Raw genomic sequence first — 18,875 nt, forward strand, 5'->3', positions numbered from 1 at the left:
TGCTGTAGCTATGAGCCATGGCCCCAGCCCAGCAGTAACACTCACCAGTGCGCTGGATCGACACGCTTGCTATCTCCACGCTTTTCTCCTGAATCTTCTGCCATGAGCTATCCGCCCCTCTCACCCACTCGCTCACGAGACACCTGTAGGCGCCTGCATCCACCGATGAGGCCTGGGACACAGACAGTCGATACGTGTCATTCGCTCCTGTGTCCAAGCGGATATCTCCATCACGGTAGCGCTCCTCATAGCCAGGGCCAGGCTGGAATTTGCCTTCGTGAGTCAAAGATAGGATGTCCTGCCAAGACAATCCACTTTTGATCTGCCAAGTCACGTGCAGGTGAGTGTGCTCCGGTGAGGTGGTGATTGCTGAGCAGCGCAGCTTGAAGGAGTCACCCTCAGAGAGTTTGAGAGATGTTGAAGAACGTCCTTTTGAACCGCTCACCCATAAGCCATCAGAAATCACTATTTAAAAAAGACCAAAATACACAAATATCATAAAAGCGAAGAAAGGAGAAAACACCCACAACGACCTGTTTGGATATGAAGCACTAAAACTACCACCTCTCCAATTGTTCCTTCTTCCACACAAATACATTCCAGGAACAAGGAAACTTGGCTGAAAATTCATTCGTCACCTGCTTTAAACATGCCAAGACAAGCATTCAACTTCATTTACCCTCCCCTCACTTCGATTTCTTATCCAAGTAATATCATTCAGACTATTTCCATTCAGAACTATCTTGATTTTCACGAGAAAAAGAGACAACACAAAGAGAAAAAAAAAAAGTCTCCCAAATTATTACTGAAGAACCCTAAATGAGAGCGCAAGGCTAGGACATAACTGCAGGAACAACAAGCTAAAGATGAAAGGGAAGACTACTTCCCTCACAGAAAGATCTCTAAATGACACTAAATAAGAGGGAACGGAGGCGATGTTTTTACCTGAAGTTAGCCCCTCTCCCCAGAGACTTAGTGACATTAAGCATTTGCAGACATCTTAGGAAAACACACTGCTTAGTTTTCACATATTTATTTACATATTTCCTAGATAGAAAAGCAAAAGTGGTCTTTAGAGCAACGGGTCCCCTTTGCTTCTTCACTGGCTTGCACTTGCTCCTATCATGCCTCCCAATTTTGGCTTCAGTAGAATCAAACAGAAAAAAAACGATCACAATGCTCATAAGAAACAGAAATTCAACATCATTAAGGGTACATCTATAATCAATATCAAAAACAAACTTAGAGCACACCTCACTCTTCAGAAATACCTTTCACTTGGACCTCAGCATCATAATTTCCCTGAACGGTGGCATCAGTGCTGGGCGTGGAGCATTTGTATCTCCCTTGGTCAGTTGGCTGGATGTTTTTAATCACGAGTTCCACAGCATCGTTGCTGCTCCGTCTCAGTTTGATATCCCCGTGGCCCACGCGTTTTTGGTACTCCTCAGAGGTGAAGGTAGAATCCCAGGTACTCACTATCCGCACGAAGTCAGTCTCTCGGGCGAACTCCCAGTCAAAGTTCTGCTCGCTGGGTCCGTCGTAGTCACTCACGCTGCAAGGGATCGCCACCTCCGTGCCCAAGACTCGAATCAGAGGACCTTTGGGTACCCTCACAATGCGTCCCCTGCAGAAAGCTAGGTTGGGGAATAAGGAGAAAGAAAGCAGGCAGTTAATAAAGGAAATCACCAGGATAGCCTTTGACCAAAATAATGTGAAATACAGTAAGGTTGGGCACCCATCCTGCAGAAAGCTATAACTAGTAAGAGCAATCTTTTCCATTAACGTTTAATCTCATTGGAACAGCATGGGCAATCTTTGGTTCACTGCTTATTTAGTAATGTGTTAGGTAATGAAACACAGAGATGAGGAGAGAAAAATTTAAAGAGGAAAAAAAAAAAAGAGAACACTATTTAGCCACAGGTCCAGTGGTTAACAGTTTCCACCAAAGGCGAAGTGGTAAGCCTCCAAGTGCCACGTTTCCACCAGAGGCTGAGAGAAATACACTTAAACAGCATTAATTAGTGGTTTTCATTACTACAGTGATGGCATAATCTAATCGGGCATTTTTATAAGTCTTCTGCTGACATCAGTAGAGGGTTCAAAGAAGGAAATTCTAACTCTCCTTCAGCTTGACAGCCATAAGAATAGCAAGTTGACATTCTCCAACCATGAAGTCACCTCTTCCCTACAGGATCAGGGCTCCTCTAATGCAGATGAGCTTCCCTGCCTTTCTAAGTGACTTTAAAGGAATTACTGATTTCCACAGACAGTGCTTGAATGGGTTTCTGCAACCACACCTGCTTCCAGCACACAATTCACCTTTAATGGAAGTCCCAGAACATGGGAACAGGAGCAGAGCACGCTCCCTCCAAAAGCACAGGAAAAAAAAAGCACAATGTTCAGACCGTGTTTTCTGGGACCATCTAACTCGAAGGACAGAAAAACAACAGCAGTTCTCTGCTGAAGGCTGGCACAGCAACGTGTTATGCTCCAGGCAAAAGCACAAACCACTTAAACTAGCCAGAGGACCTGGCAGATATGGAAAGAGACTTTTCTGGTTGATTTGGCTCTGTAGCTCAAAGAACAACCACAGTGCCTGCACGTGGATCTTGGCAGATTCTCACTTCAAGAAAAGCAAACAGCTTTGACTCATAGTTCCAACCAGAGAAACTTTTTCAGCAAAAGAGATGTACTACCAAAGTTCAGTCTCCAAACAGTAGCAACAAAATGCTTACCAATATTTGGCTGTGGACATGGATACCACAGCTCCACAGCAAAATGGCAGAGCAGGAGAACGGCAGAACAAGAGAAGCCAAAACGCTAAAGGGTAGATATTGCAAAAACCAAGTAGACCACCATAACTATAGCAGGAGCAGCTGGACCAAAAGGTTGATCTAGAATATCACTCAGGCAATGTCAAATTTAAGCAAATAGCCCACATATACATGAAGCCCAATAGCTCACAACTGCTCTAATTCACCAGTTGAACCAAGGACTGACACTGTCTTTACCTCTGCAGCTGGTAAGAAGAGGTAGTCCCCAGCACGTTCTTTGCCTTGCAGGTTGTTCGTGTGCACAGGCTCGTTCCTAACAGCCCAGTTTCCTGATTGCCATGACTTTGTATAATTGACATTAGTATTTTATCACACTAACCCCAGTCTGCAATCAAAATATCTCTTACCCCCCTCCCAGAAGACTGCTGAAATGTACCTGATCAAGTGATTGCCTAGTCCTAATAAGAAGGCCAGACTTCTCTGCGTCTTTCACCTGTGAGCAGGAGAGTTAAAAACCTTGACAATGTCTTGTCCCCTTGTTTAAGGGGATCTCTCTAAACACAAGCACCATATATTAAAATCCAGAATATGGAAAAACAACCAGCAAAAAATAAATAAATAAAGATAGCTGAGGGGCTCCAGCCAATATATTCTCACCATGCCTTAAGATTCAGCCCCATTCAATCCTTCAGCTGATCCTCTTACGGAAAGCAGGAACAGCAGCAGGTAAGCTTTAAAGCACTGCCTGACTGCCAAAACAGCTTTGAACAGACCAGAGTGAGAAGTCAGCTCAGGATCCCAACTGAGGGCATTCTTTTTAAACGCTGTCTTCTCTCTAGAAAACGCTCTCCCGTGACGCTAAAACAAGCGGACAACACTGTTCTGCATGTGTCTTCAGCTGTAGACCCACATACCGTGCACTGCACTAATCCAATCTAGAGGTGACAAAGGCACACTGATGTGGCAAGGGCTACACGTTTGTGCTTTGGATTAGCACTGACAGCTCAGTTTCTCTTCCTTCCGAGGTTGCTAAAGACTCGCTGACATTTAATGAAGGTAGTGGTGATTAGCATCTTTGTAAGAGAAGGCAGACAAAAGGAAAGAGAAAGGGGAATAGGGATTCCTCTGTGAATCTGTTCAGAGCCAGCACCCTGCTGCTGCAAAGCACTGCCTATACCCTCTTCACAACAGTCCCAGAAGCAGGCAACAATTTCAGCTTTACAGGAAGGTGGAAGGCAGGCAGTGGAACAGCTGCAGGAGAGAAAAGGGACACCCTGTAACATTTTCTTATGATTTCCTACTTTGCAAACAACATTTGTTACTGCTAAAAGAAAGGAGGGTTCTCACGAGGCAGGAGCACAGAGACAGCATCATGAGGTAAGAGGATGCGTACTTACTGCAGAGCACCTGCTGCGCCCTGACTGCCTGCAGGTAGGGAAGAGAGAGCACAGGGCTGATACTCAAGGGTGAGTTGCTATTCTAGGTGACCCAGGAGGCTCAGTGTCTAGCAACCCACGAATTCAGGGTTCTGCTTTTTGTCCCGTAGCAGTCGGCAGCAAGGATATCCCTAGCTGCTCAACAAGGTGTTGTGTTCTTCGCTGTGCATTAGGGATTAACGTCTCATGTAACTGCAGCAGAAGGCACCAAGCTGCAGACACCAATCTTGCCAACAGCAAGATCCATGTTGCTCTGGCAGATAAATGGGAGCTTCTGCAAATATTTTGTTCTTGCAGTGCCCTGTGTTAGACTCGCATACGCCTCCCTCCATCTTCCCAGAGCAAGCAAAGTTCAAATTCGCACTCAGTGAATTTATTGGGAACATTGATTTTTCATGGCACCTAATATGTTTTAATGTTAATATAAGGTGACATGTTCTTAATGAATTCACTTGAATACTATTTAACTGTAGAAACAGATGGATCGGGACAGAACAGTGTACATGCTAGTGACAAAACTCAGCAGAACATAAGCAGTTTAGGTCGGTGCTCTCCGTGATACTGAAAAAAAATTGATGGGTACTTAGTAAGGACTCTGTAATTGGCTCTGTATCATAAACTGCAATGCTGGACATCAAATCTGAGTACAAGATGAATTGCTTCAATGCAAAACTATATTTATAGAGCTCCCAAGCACTAGATGAAATTGCAAGGAACTACTTTTCAAGGCAAAAGGTAATGGAGTGGTTGTAAGGAGGCCAGCAGGCAAACACAAAGGATGGGACTTGTTGCTTGGGCTCACTAGGCAGGTGACAGGACCACCTGACAACACCGGTGCTTTTGGGCCAGAAACACCCAAGTAGGAGGGCAACCACAGGGATTTGATGGCTGTTCATCAAGTGCTTGTTTAGAGAATTCTCCCTCAGAAATACATGAAATACTCAACCAGAAACACAGGCAAAGTACGTCTAAAGGTAGAATAATATTCTGGGGACTGCCATGTCAACAACATAGAGGCAAGATATCCCAGACTCAGCCGAGTTAGTTCTGAGCTAGTGTTTGTTCCCTACTGACGCTGCATGAAGTACTTAGTTTAATTTGCTCCATCACTTAGATACACCATCTCATTGCTGTCATGACATGAAATATTTCCCATGAGAGCGCACAGGAAGCAGATGACTGAGTAGATCGGTTGTGAAGTCAATCCAAGTACATTAAATAGCAACCTGTCATTTTTAGGATAACCAAGAAAACAAGGCAGCAAGATCAAGAAGGACCTAGATAACAAGTGGTCTGTTTAAACTCTTAACCAGCAGCAACTCCTCAAGAAAGGAGCTGGTGAGGATTTCCTCTTACATTAAGGACATTACCATAGATAAGGAAAGCCTCCTGGGAGCTTCATCTTCACACGGGTTGTGTATCTACATATCATTTGGTAAAGAACACGATGAGAAGTAATCTGACAAGTCACCCACGAGGCTGAGAGGGTATTATTATTGCAAAGAACACACTTCTGCTTCAGCACTGTCTTACACGAGGTGCTTCCCCCAGCCCACATGGGACAGCTCCACCTAATACAAAACCATGTTCTCTTCGCAGCCAGGAGAAGGAGGTCGACTCTCTACATCCACCCTCCAAAGGAAAATGCAATGTGACATGCAGTAGGAAGTCAATTAAAGCCCAAAAAGCGAGAGCTGACGACTGACTAAACTGGCTCAGACTGAGCGCTCTGCATCTGAAAGGACATGCTGTCCAGCTCCTCACCCAAGGCAGCTGGGGAGATGTAAGGACAACTTTGCTGATGCCTTTCATCCCCAAAGCATCTCAGAAGAGCTTTCCAAACAAAAGGTTGTTTCGTTGGCCAACTAACCGTTAGCATGTCTGGGAAGGAGGTAGAGCAGCCCTTCCAAATTCACAGCGGTTTATGACAGGAAACATACAGCACCCAACTCTGCAAACTGGGGTAACGATTTTCCCTCTCTCAACTCCTCCGTTTATTTTCAGTCCAGGCACAACTCTGCTGCAACCCTGTACGAATGATGGGTTTGAGCAGGGACAACCCTTCCTGTGCCACGCCAGAGGACATGCAGTAGATTCCTCACCCCTCTGCCTCCAATTTGGAGCAAAATGCCTGATCTCCCAATTCTGTAGCACCCTGCTCAACTACAGTGTTTGTGACGCATGAAAGCATTTTACAACATGGAAGAAAAAAGGGATTTGATTTTGGCATCATTTTTTTTTCCTACTGCTGAGACATGTCCACACAAATCCTCTTCCTCTGCTCTGAAAAGAGCTGTTCAGGCCCCTGCCCCAAGGCACTGAGCAACTTTTCCTAGCCAGCAGACAGGTAAAGAGACAGGCAGCATGCCACACAGTCACAGGCTCTTTTCTAGGGAAGGAGAACCAAAGCATATCAGCAGGAGAGATTACAATCCTTATCTCCAGTCTTCCCCCCCGCCTCTCCTCCCAGCTTCAATTATCAGGCAGCTCCACATCAAGAATGACATATGTGACTATCGGGGAGAGAGAAAGGAGCTTTAACAAGCACGTCTACAAATGTCTGGAAACCTTTCAATGCCTTTACATACATACATATTCTTTTTTAATATATAACACTGTTTTCCTAGAAGTTGCACCTTAACACAAACAGCACATTGCTTTGGAATTTCCCCGCGCCCCTTTTTAAATGCAATCAATTCAATTTTCTATCCTACGCTGCCTATGTAGAAGAGAGAAAGACAGAAGGAGATTAAGGAGAATAAAAGGATTTTTATTTTTTATAGCACCAGAAATCCAGCTAATTATTGAAATTTCTTTACTGGTCTTAAAAAGAAATAAGCGAGATCTCTTACCATCCCTGCATAACGTGCACCAAAAATCACACTCTTCTTTCCAGTGCAAAGAGACACACACGGGGGTTGGGACCTACCCTAGACAAAGTTCTCTTGCTACTCCTTCAAAATTACAAAATTTAGATCATCCTGATCAGCAGAAGCAACCTGTCCCATACAACCAGGCAGCCTGAATCACAAGGGGCTCCTTTAAAAGAGACCAAAGCCGATCCCTTACAATGTAAGGGGTAATTGCCTTATACTAGCCTGGAATTACTTGAAGCAGCCTGGGCTCTGTCCCTTGTAAAGCAACGGTACTGCTCTACCTCCCTGCCTGATATACTCTACCTAAAAAAGGACTGGTAGGTTTTTATGGCTTGAAAGCTGTGCAGTGCATCATCTGAAGTTATCAGAGAAGAGCGAATGAAAGAGTCCATGAGAGAGACATTTACATTGTTCTTTCCCAGGCGGCTGGGATTCTTTTTTTAGATAATGCAGAGCTCTTATCAAAAGGAATTAGCCTGGGTGTAATTGCTTAAAACCCATTATCTCTATCAGGATGAAGAAACGCATACTGCATCTTAAGTGAAGCCTCAGAAACGCTATCAAACTGCAAGGCTGCTGGATTGCTCTAATCTCCGTGCCATCTGAGGTATCTCCGAAAAGCCACATCTCCAGCCCTGGGTGAAAAAGCAAGTACCTTCACAGTTGGACTCCATCTATACCACGTGGACTGGGATTCACATGAAAGGATTAAACAACATCTTTTGCAGCACAGTAACGAACTGCTGTCTCCTCTATTCATCCCACACACATCTCCCCCAAGAAAAGGGATTTCAAATGCCCCCGAGTGAATCACAAGGCTTTCGCTAGGGCTCGGCTCCCAGTTATCCTACGGTGCATCTCCCCATTTCCAAAAGTCCTTTAGCACAGCTGTGTTAGATGCCTGCCACCTTAGCTAGCTAGCTAGGCTCTACCTGTCACCAGTGGAGAAAAGCACTCCAATAAATTTCTCTCCCATCACTGCTTACGGCCAGAGTCTAGCGAGACAACCACCTGAGCTCAGCAGAAAACAAAAACAGGTTTTTTCCCCCTTTTTCTTTTTTTAAATACACTCCATCACAGTAGGCCAGATTAACACACAGGGAATCAGACCTGATCCCTTCTGCTCAACATGATGTTACTTTGGGTAAGCACAAAAAGAGGGAATAAGGAGCCACAGAAACCTTCCCCAGCTATGCAAAACAAAAGCCTAGCTTGTTAAACTGCGTACCCTTTGGTGGGCAGAAAACTGTGGCACCTCCAGTCCAAACAGAAGAAATGTCTAACAGGCAGAAATAATACTGAAGATTGTGTTTTAGATTCCTCTGGATGTCAAACAACTACCACATATGATCTCTATTTCCTTTCTCTACCACCGACTGACAGTTGAAGATAAAAGGCTACATGTAAAGAACTACTTTTGATAAGTCTCCAAAATGCTGCTAGGAGCGAAGTGGGACGGAAAGAGAAAAAGCAATGAAATGCAAGAGTCAACACGCTGCTTCCTGGCTCTTACCTGAAAGACCTGCCCCTGTTAATGATCTTCATTTACTTTCCTCCAAATTCTCTCGCAGAACTTCTTTTTTACCTTACCCTGACAGAGCACCCCATTTAGGTTACCTGGTGACATCCAAAACATCGAGGGACTCTAAAACTGACATTTAGACTGCCTCACCAGACAGGCGATTTTCTTTTGTTCTGCCTCAAAGCAATTTGTATTGCAAGAGGACAGGTTCAACATGTCACATTTTAAGAAAAAAAGTTGACAAAGCAATAAAGCCCATGACTCAAAGCTGAGGAGTTGGCACAGTTGGAAGCGGGGCTGCAACAATTTGTACAAATGCCATTTTAAAAATATCTCCACTTTTTTTGTGTGTGTGGGGAGAAAGGTCATAGGAAAAAATGTAATATTAATCCCAACGCAAGAGAAAAACATACATTTATCAAAGGTAAAAAAACTCCTCAAACTGAAATATACAGAATTAAAGTCAGTGCTGTTCTGCAACATCATTAACTTGCACTTATCTGTTATCTCAGATCTCTTCCAAAGCAGTTGGAAGGGAGCAGAGCAGTGTAAATCCATTTGCTCTACACTGTAATTTCCTCCGGGCAGAGACCAGCCATTTTCTTTGCTCTGTGTGGAATGCAGCACACCTCTAGCATTGAACTGAGCCTTCTTTGGATTTAACTTGAGAAAACAATTAGACTAGAATAGATCATTCCTAAATCTGCATTAAGTAAAATCACACAGAGTGTGAAAACCCAAAATAAGACAGAAAAAGTCTAAATCCAAGGCAAGCTCGTGTTAAACTGTAGAACCTAATAAATTTTTCAAGCAGCATCATTTTAAACTGAGCATAGCACCTAGCAGTGATGGGAAAGCTTTAAAGACAAGAAAAAGTATTTTTGTCAAAAGACTTTTTAAGAGATGCACATACAGCAATATCCACGTGCTTCATAAATCTATAATTTCACAAAATATAAATTTTAAAAAGGAGACCGTAGAACACTCCCAACTTCCCTCTCTCCCCAAAACAATTTCCATGATTATCACTCCTTTTTCTTCCCAGAGCAGCAGGTATTGATTTTTATTGGCATGAAGTGATCATTTGTTTTCAAAGTTACCTTTAATGTTAGGCAATACACAAAAGCACTCAAAATGCTAGGAAACGCTGAATCCAGTATAAAGCCATCTACCTTCCACTTCTATTAAGAACAAAAAACAGAAAAATTACCACAGAATAGCTGTTTGTCTTTTTTACCTGCTCGAAGTTGGCACTCTTCGTCCACTTCAATTCAACCCTGCACTTCACCTATACCGAAGCCTAACGTGGATTGACAGAGGAGATTAAGGAGCCACACACACTCTCATAATCCAGACACTGACCTTACCCGCTATTTCCCCAAAACTCCTTGCTGAGGATGATTTCACATCTCAGCACACAGAGCTAATTTCCCAGCAAGCATTCCATGGGAAGAGAGAAGCCATCATGCAGACCTCAGCAAAACCGGAGCCAGGCCTGGCTATAGGAAGGGGCAGCCACAACACCAAACATCCCAACACCACGACAGGCTCCTGGAGTCTCCGATTGCTTTGGGATCCCCAAGGGCAGTTTTGCTCTCTTTGCATCTGCTGTGGTGAGAGATTCAAGGAGGTGATGGGGCAGCAGGCACTGCTGGCCACAGCAGCATATGGCACCAGCCTGCCTTGGCTCCGCGCTTGACTTGCAGCTGATTTGCAGCCACAGGAGCCAGTGGAGGGACGGAGCTCAGTGTCTGAGTAATCCTCTTCATCTGTAATTTAATTACCTAACGGTCTCCGTCTTCAACATAAATAACCTCCAAGCAAGAGCCACATTAAAAATGCCCACAGCAGATGCACACCGAATGGGCCAGCTGTCTTGCTGCAGAAGATACACCTGGACAGACCAACCAACGAGACCACGCTCATGTGGTACAACAGGAGCCATTAGAAATAGATCAGGCTTAGCACCCATTTCACTGTAGCACACTGTTTCTTCACATAAAGATGAAGACAGGGAGATTTGTTGAACTAGGCAAGAAGACAAGAGCAAATGTATAGGGGACAGCTCTAACTATTGGTGCCCCCATAGCTTGGGAGGCCCTAAGGCCTTCATGTGGTCACCCGCACCACCACCGCTTCTATACTCTTGGTTGTAACCTGGAAAAAAAAGAGGGCAATGTTTTCCAACCCCTCCTCTCAACTCCTAGATCCAATTATCACTCAAAAGCCAATTTCAGGTCATGTGGAGCACTACTGTTTAGTATGCTAATCTCTACGGAGCCTGCACGTTAGGAGCACAGATATTTTCCTTCTAGACAAGGGGGACTCGTACGCATGCGTACACATCCGAAGTATGATTTAAGACACACCAGGGCTCTTCCTTCTTTAATATAAGATTTGCATAACTAATTCTGTAACTGAGAACAGGAGTGCAAGGTATTTACAGTACTTGTTGCAGCTGAGCTTTTATTATTTGCTATGGGACTATGAGAAACTCCCTTGCCCCAGAAAAGGCAGCTAGCCTGGTCTCCAGCATTAAAAAAATTACACATTAAGTTACCCCACCTCAGGAAGAAACATTTCTCATTACGGTATTGACTCCATCTTGCAAAGTAGAAGACCGCAAGGGGTCTAAAAGGGGGTAAGAGAATGGAAGAGGTCTAGATAAGAAAAATACAAGAGGCCAGAGGCATAAACAACACCTAGAAGACATGCAAGGATTCAGGTCAAGGTCTTTAAGAGGGTATGTGTAACCCCACACAGAACATTAAATAAAATTACCCCCAGATGGGTCTGCAGAACAGCTGGCTTTAAAACAGACACGCCACAGCACTCTTCATTATTTGAAAGAGACTCTTAAATACCAGCATATACAGTTCCAAAGACATGGGAAAAGCCTTCACAAACAACATCCAATCAATCAGGTTGCTTGCATTAAGACTCCTGAAAACTGAAAGTAAGGTATTTAGATCAGTAGATGGAACACACAACAGTCTATTTACTTCAATAACATCTAAAAAGCATTTTAAACTCACAAGTTTTTAAACTCACAAGACCAGCACAACTGCTTCAGCAGCCGGTCCTAAAGGAGAAAAGGCTGTAGAAGGTTAGTGGTGAGGTCCCAAGAACTACACTACACATCTGCTTGGGGTTTGCACCACTCTGCGTTTGGTGCCATAAGCCAAAAGAGCAACTGAAGCACAGCAGATGTGCTATGAGGAGATTCACCTCAGCAATTCAGTCCCCATGTAAAATGGTAACGAGGATGCAGCCTGCAGGCTCCTTCTAAAGTGTACTGTTCATATTAAACTTTTGAGAACTTGAATGTGGAGATGGGAACTCTTCCCAAAATCACAAATGTGAGTTAAGCCATCAACACGTGTCTGGGATATGGAATCCACCCACCCTCTGCAGTGCTCCTTATCCCTGCTCAACAAATTCCAAGGCCAAAGTCTCCAAAAAAGTGTGCAAGAGTTGAAAATTTGCTGGCATTCACTGCCTCCCAGAGCTTGAAGGCAAATTAGCTGTGTAATTAGCTGTCTTTTAACTGAACTCTACCTCTAGAAAGCTGTTCTCGCAAGTGAAAGGAAATGACATCGTATGAGGCTGCTGTTTATCCTAACCAGGCCAGCCAAAGAGAGGAGGCTTGCTGGAATGGGTGGGCAGGTACAGGCATGCGGGCAGTGCGTGAGGGATTCAGAAACCTGTAGAGAAATGAACCACCCTGTGCAAGGCTTACTCCCGGTACAACTCTGCTCCCATTTACCCCATCCTGGAGAGAAGCAACCTCTTCGTATTTGCCCCTTCTAGAAAAAAAAATACTCCACTGTGATGATCAACGTTAGCTAGTTCAAAAAATCAAAAGGCTCAGTTTTCAAAAAACCCTGAATATTAACCCTAACATTAACCTTCCAAGTCTCTTCATAATGTTTCCAAGCTCACAGCCTGAAGCTCTCCACCTCCTCTCACCTCTGAAAAGCTTGCCCTGCATTCAGCACAGGTATTTTGTTATCTCCAGGAGCGGAATAGAATAGCAAGGTTCATCAATTCAGTATCTGCCTGAAGAAATAAAGCAGTTGTCCCCTGTTCCCCATCACAAACTGAAAGTCTCTTCTTCCTTTAGATTATAGGCCAGAGAGTTTTCACTGCTATTTCTTCGACTAATTTGCAGCATTTGCCGTAGTATCTACTCTCCTCTGCAATCAATGCTGAATAGCCTCCCTTGTATACACAGTAGCACATACCACTACAGAATGTCACACACGTTTAAGCTTAGGGACAATTTTATACCATGAGACATTTGAGAAAATCCACATGCAGCCACATCATGAAAGACTGCATTACAAAATAGTGTTTCTGCAAGTCTTAGCAGTTGGCATTCAGCCACGAGCCACTAATTTTCAGATAAGCATGCCTAAATACACATCTTAAAAGTGGGAATAACAGGAAGCGTATTAAGAAATTTATCTCACAAGTATTTACTTTGCTGCTGTCGCTGCTGTGCTGCATACAGGAAAGGTCAACATCACAGGTGATAAAAGAGAAGAGGAAAGTTAACACACAAAGAGCAGCTGATATGCACCCTCACCCAGCACACTTCAGAAAATGAAACCTCAAGAGGTCAAATGCAATGCCTGTGAGTCAGCAGACTTTTGGAGGAAAAATCCGAGGCTAAATGTGAGGATACCACCTCTAACTTAGAAGGTCTCCAAGCTAGAGATGGTCATGAGAGGATGGTAATGGGGAGGATGTGCTCACTCTTCCCTAAGCATCCAGTCTTGGCTGCTGTCAGAAGCAAGATACGAGGCTAAATGGACATTTGTGGTCACCCTTCTCTCTCTCCAGCTTCTGGAGGCTGGAGGATTGGTGGAAGTGCCTTTTTCCACTGCTTGCTTCTCAGTGACAGCCAGGCTGGTGGTTCCACTGTGCCCAGGAGTGAGAAGAAAGGCAAGAAAAAGAAACAAAGAACAAACACAGCGTTTTCAAGTAAGTCTGAAAATGAAAAGAGAGGGAACCCTTTGGGGCATGACACGGGAGAGAAAGGGCAGAGAACCAGCACAATGTTAAAGCAGCAGGAGGAAGAAAATACAGTTTTTGAGAGAAGCCCAGAGGGAAACCGCTTGTTTCTTTTCTGCTCCAGTCTCCTTGCAGAGCTGTTCCAGGGTTACACTACCTCATAAGACAACCTACATACAAATTAAGTAGCTCTTAATATTTGGGTGAAACTTGGATGTCCTGAAATTATTCAGTAACTAACTAACACTTATAATTAGCTTACACGGCAACAAACAGCAGATTGCTCTCACCCTGGGCATCCTCACATTTGCTGCACTGGGAAGAACAGGTATGACCCAGAGTGCCTTTTACAGCAGCACAAAAGACTCCACAGCCATGCTTCACCCCAACAGAGAGCATGCCAGACATTTTCAGGCTCCTGAACCAGTACATGTATAGGGCATAAGAACTAAAGACAACATTGCAAGTTCCAAATTACCATTGCATCAGCAGCAGCACATTGCGGTCGAAGTCTCAGAAGTCTTACACCAGCCACTGTATTAACACAAAGGAGTAATTTTAACACTGACTGAAAAGAAATGATGTCTGGTGCAAGCGCAGCAGCTGTCTAACAGCATACAATATAGAGCAGCATACAAACAGAAAGTGGAAAGTACAACACCCATTTAGAAATTGAAGGGTGTTAAAATTCATCGGGAAAGCTGCAGACGTGTCCACAAACACTAGAATTAGCAGCCCACACTTTTGAACAGTGAGAAAAGATTCTCAGTAGCATCTTTTAAGCATCTTCAAGATTTCAGCTAACGTTCATCTCTCTGACCTGCCCCTCTGGCTCCCCAGTGGCATTCTGGTAACTGAGCTGTACTCAAGACACAGGGAGGGCTAACATTCCCCAGAAGTACCTTTGATTAAGCCCAGTAAATGGGATCGTGAAGCACCACTGTCCAATGGGCTGAGCAAGTCCTGATCCTTTTTCAGAACATGTCCTGGAAGCCATGTGAGGTCAAGGCAAACTGTTCACCCAGCCTTAGCACCAAAGACAATATGAACTGACATATCTTCCAGGATGCAAACGCAGAACACTGACCCATACATAAGAAAGCCAGAAATGTGAACTGCAGCTGTACAACCTATACCCAAGAGGTGTTCTTTTGTCACTTAGGCTGCAAGCAATCTGCCTGTTCTCACAAACATTAGCAAAAAAGGAATAAGCAAGAAAAGCACTTGAATGCTGTGCAATATCAGGAAATTCCCCTTGCTCTCATACCTCATGATAGCGTTCAAAAGGATAGCATCACTTGAGAAAGTCAAAGTGTTGCATCTAAGCCCCAGCGGGCAAAAGAAAAGGAGTTACGCCTTCACACATCCTGTGTCTCTTTCCAAGTGTTAATGCAGCCAGACTTCTCAACCTATGGTTTGAAACAAAGGATCCTCCTCCTCCCAGCTCTGCAGCTCTGCCAGGTCTAGTGTCAACAAGACAACAATTTAAAAAGACCATAACAAAGACTGGCATGTATGTAAATACACCAAAAGTATTTCTCTTTTAATTTCTACGCTGTTCATAATTTGTACTTTGAAGTGTCAAAGTACTACTTCCACACCCTGCTCTCTTGAGTTTAAAGCATCCCAAAATGAACTGCTTTTAGCTTTCTCGCTGGCATGGCAGCCGTAGATCATGTTAACAGCACTACCCTGTAACAAATTTTGTTTGTTATTAGGCAGCAGCCAGAATTATGACTGTTGTAGGAAACCAGCAAAGCTCCTAGCAGGCACTCCTGCTGCTAGCGGAGAGCTGCACAGCAGCACTTCCAGAGCTCCAGTTAACCGCGCGACTTCCGCCTCACCTCACTCCCTGCCTCCCCACTAAATTTTTCAGAAATAAGAACAGGTTTTTAGAGATTAACGATCTGAAGAGCATTTCCCAGGAGCTTCAGCCAGTTAAAACACACAACATCAAATTAAGATGTTTCAGAGAATCCAGGCAGAAGAGCGCCGGCCGTAATGCAATGCAAGAGCAGCCCACAAATGCTTCCACTGTTTGCAGTTTTATAGCCTAAGCCCTACCAAGAGTCAAAACGTGGGGTGCAAAGCATGCTACTAGTTCAGCTTTTGCCTTTCCTCAGACAAAACACGGATCATTTCAAGATCTTTGTCCCTTTCACAAGGCATAAGCAAGCCTCGGACAAAGGACAGCTACAAAGTCTTAACAGAAAGTACAAACCAGACGTCCAGTTCATCCCTAGGCTGAAAAGCAGCGCTCTGCTTTTATCATAAAAGGAGACCCACGTTGCTGAAGAGAATAGATGTTTAAAAAAAAAATCAGTTTAACACTTTCGTAATTATGTTCCCTGGGTAGCTTTAAGGTATTTGTATTTTCTGCCTGCCCTGTTCACACTACTGTACTTTCATCTTTTAGCAGGTCAATGCAGGAAATTCACTTCCTATCCATCATCTATAGTTGCTTAGCACAATCACTAAGATCTCCCAGAATTCTCTGAGATCCTATTGAAAAAAAAAATCTCTGTACTGATGAAAAGAACCATCTTCATTAATCCGCCTGGCAGATGTATTCTTCCCTTCTGATCATTATGGGAGTTTACAATTCTAATAAAGCTGTACTCACATCACATTATTCACATTACAAAATCTCTGGAAAAAAGAAAGCTCTTGGGCATGGTGCTGTAAATCATCAAAAACACTTCTTATTCCTCGCTGATAAGCTCTTTAAGAAAGGGTTTGTACATAGTTGACTGCTATGGAAAAGTCACAGGCATGGGCAGGCAACTGATTATCACTGAAAAAAATCATCTTGTAAGCAGAACTCAACTGAGATTATAATCAGATCCCTATTTTCTATGTGGAAGACACATTTACACAGGTTTTAGCCTGAACTTGGGAGTGAAATCCACCCAATACAGATCTATTGTAAGCCAAGGCTCTAAATCATCTGCAGAGAGCCTGAAACAATAGCGGAGGTGAAAGCTCCAACCCTAAACACCAATACTGGAAGCCAGTAACAAAAACAGCATCGTTACTGTGGGCAGTTTCATCATTTATGTATGTCTGTGGAAATATGCAACTGCTGAATATTGTCGAAGTGCAGGCATTACAGATATCAAAGACAGGCTAATACCATGGGTCAGGGCTGTATTTATGGGAAACTTCCTGCAGGAAAAGTTTTACTTGATGCTCTTTAATTTCTGCATGTAAAGGGGGAGAAGCACAGTACAGGCTTCCTCAGCCTAACTTCACAAGCTGCTGCTAAGGCTGGATGTCACTCAGTTAAATATTTGTCCCCATTTCCTCCTTAAATGCCAGAAATCTGAGAGGACAGAGGAAAGAAAACACTAATTGATTCCAATTAGCTTCTATCTCAACATACTAAAAATAAAAAATTAAAAACCTGAGCAAACTGAGAATTAAAATATGCTAAGCATGGGGGAAAAAAATCCAGAAATGGACACCAGAGCTTCCAAATGACTATCACCATAAATTCAAAGAGTGTTCATCCAACTATTTCATTTTTAGAGCTTACTTGGTTTTAAACTGCAGTTTTATTATTACTTGAAACTTGTGACAGCTTCCATGCAATGCATAATTCAGCATGCGTGTGGCAGAAATCATAATCAGAATTATAACTTCGAGTCACAGAGTAACTGTATAATCTAGTAGCAGTATTTATGTAACCACAGCAGTCTAAGGCAATGTTCTTTAGAAACCCTTCATTAGGCTAGCTGGTAGAGCTGGAAGGGATGGCACACCAGTCCCCGTTCTGACACGGACACAGTGAGGACCTTCCGTACAATTTCACATGCACAGTTACATATTTGCTATCATCCCCCATCAACGGGCTCTGCAAAGTCCCCCGGCCTCCCGTGGCTGTCCCTGCCACAAGTACACACTCCAGTGCTTCTACCCATGGAGATCCTCCCGCAGAGCAAAGTACCCAAGATGACCTGACAAAATCCTCGCTGGCATTCATGCTTCTGATGCTGCCGAGAAGACTGCTTAGGCAGAAATAATAGATTTGAATGGAGGAAAGAAAAGGCAGGCAAAAGATGACTTCATGTGCAGAAATAGATGTTCTGAAAGAGGGCAAGAGAGATTCCATTCTCCTGAAAATGCCAGCAGTACGTGCCGCCAGATAAGCACAGCTCTCACTAAATGAGTTCTGTTCGAGTTTCTCAGTGGGCATTCACCGCCTTTTGTCTATTCCAATACAAAGCAGGCATGCCATCTTTTCGGACAGAAAGGAGAACAACCTCTGCACAGACACGCTAGCTAGGAGATGCTCTCAGGCTCCTGCTTCAAGCTCCCACCACCCATCCAAACTACGCCCAATGTATGAACCAGCACCTCCAAAAGGTGCAACAAAGGATGCAGAACAAAAGCACAGGTAGCCATATTTGCTCCATCTTGTACATCTTTAAAGTGTCCAAAACAAGCAAGTAAATCAACTGAATACATTAAAGACAAAGTGGAATTGGGTTGTGCTCAGCATGACTTGTCCATACGCACTGCGGCCTCTCAAAAAGTACTACAGACCTCTGTTTTTAAGTAGCATAAGGGTAAATTTAACACTCAGGAGCAAATTTTATGTTAAATTACTACAAAAATGGTAGATGAAACAGCTTGTGAGGGATTTAGGGGTCTTGCTGAACAGACCAGAGCAATCATCAGGTCATTTTCTGTCATAATCTGGTGGCGTGCACCTGGGACTCCAGGAAGGTCTTAAAGGTAGGGCATTAATTACCATGAGTTAAAAAAATCTCCTTGGCTATGTGTACACAAAACAGTTGTCAATTTATGAGCCTTTCATATTTATAGCACATATAAAAACAACCATTTACAGAGAGGTGCAGAGGGAAGCAGTGATGTTAAATAGCAATGAGAAGCACTCAGTAACTTTGAAGGCCAAAGGTCTTCTCTTGCCCACTCAGACAAAACAGGCAAGAGCAGGGCAAATGTCCCCTCAGCAGCCTCCGTGTGCAAGCGTCAGCCAACACATCTGGCTGTTTGGCATCAGAAACTGGGTACCGAGCTGGTGAGGGAGCAAATTTGCTGACTAGCGTGTCACCCAGGACCTGCCACCATGTCACTCAGGGCAGCAGACATGCATTCACCCAGAACCCCATTTTACACAGGCCCACCACGGGGCAGCCACTGGGCTAGGTTCATACCGACACACGTGAAAGCAGAAAGCTGTCCTCATGTTACCAAACTCCCTGAGACTCGTTGTCCCCCACCA

At 43.9% G+C, this 18,875-nt stretch overlaps 1 protein-coding gene across 8 annotated transcripts in view; it reads right to left on the reverse strand.

Moving 5' to 3' along the window:
• Positions 1 to 18,875, reverse strand: part of PTGFRN (prostaglandin F2 receptor inhibitor) — a 102,156-nt gene that overhangs the window by 36,555 nt on the left and 46,726 nt on the right. For 7 of the 8 annotated variants that reach the window (XM_068691996.1, XM_068692009.1, XM_068692003.1 and 4 more), the window contains 2 exons: positions 1,272 to 1,637; positions 46 to 465 (listed from right to left, as the gene is read on the reverse strand). In XM_068691996.1, coding sequence (XP_068548097.1) covers positions 46 to 465; positions 1,272 to 1,637 — 786 coding nt within the window. Of the gene's footprint in view, positions 1 to 45; positions 466 to 1,271; positions 1,642 to 18,875 lie in introns of all 8 variants that reach the window. The other variant, XM_068692049.1, reaches the window with a different exon arrangement.

Source organism: Anas acuta, chromosome 1 (assembly GCF_963932015.1).
Source record: "Anas acuta chromosome 1, bAnaAcu1.1, whole genome shotgun sequence".
NCBI classification, from domain to species: domain Eukaryota; kingdom Metazoa; phylum Chordata; class Aves; order Anseriformes; family Anatidae; genus Anas; species Anas acuta.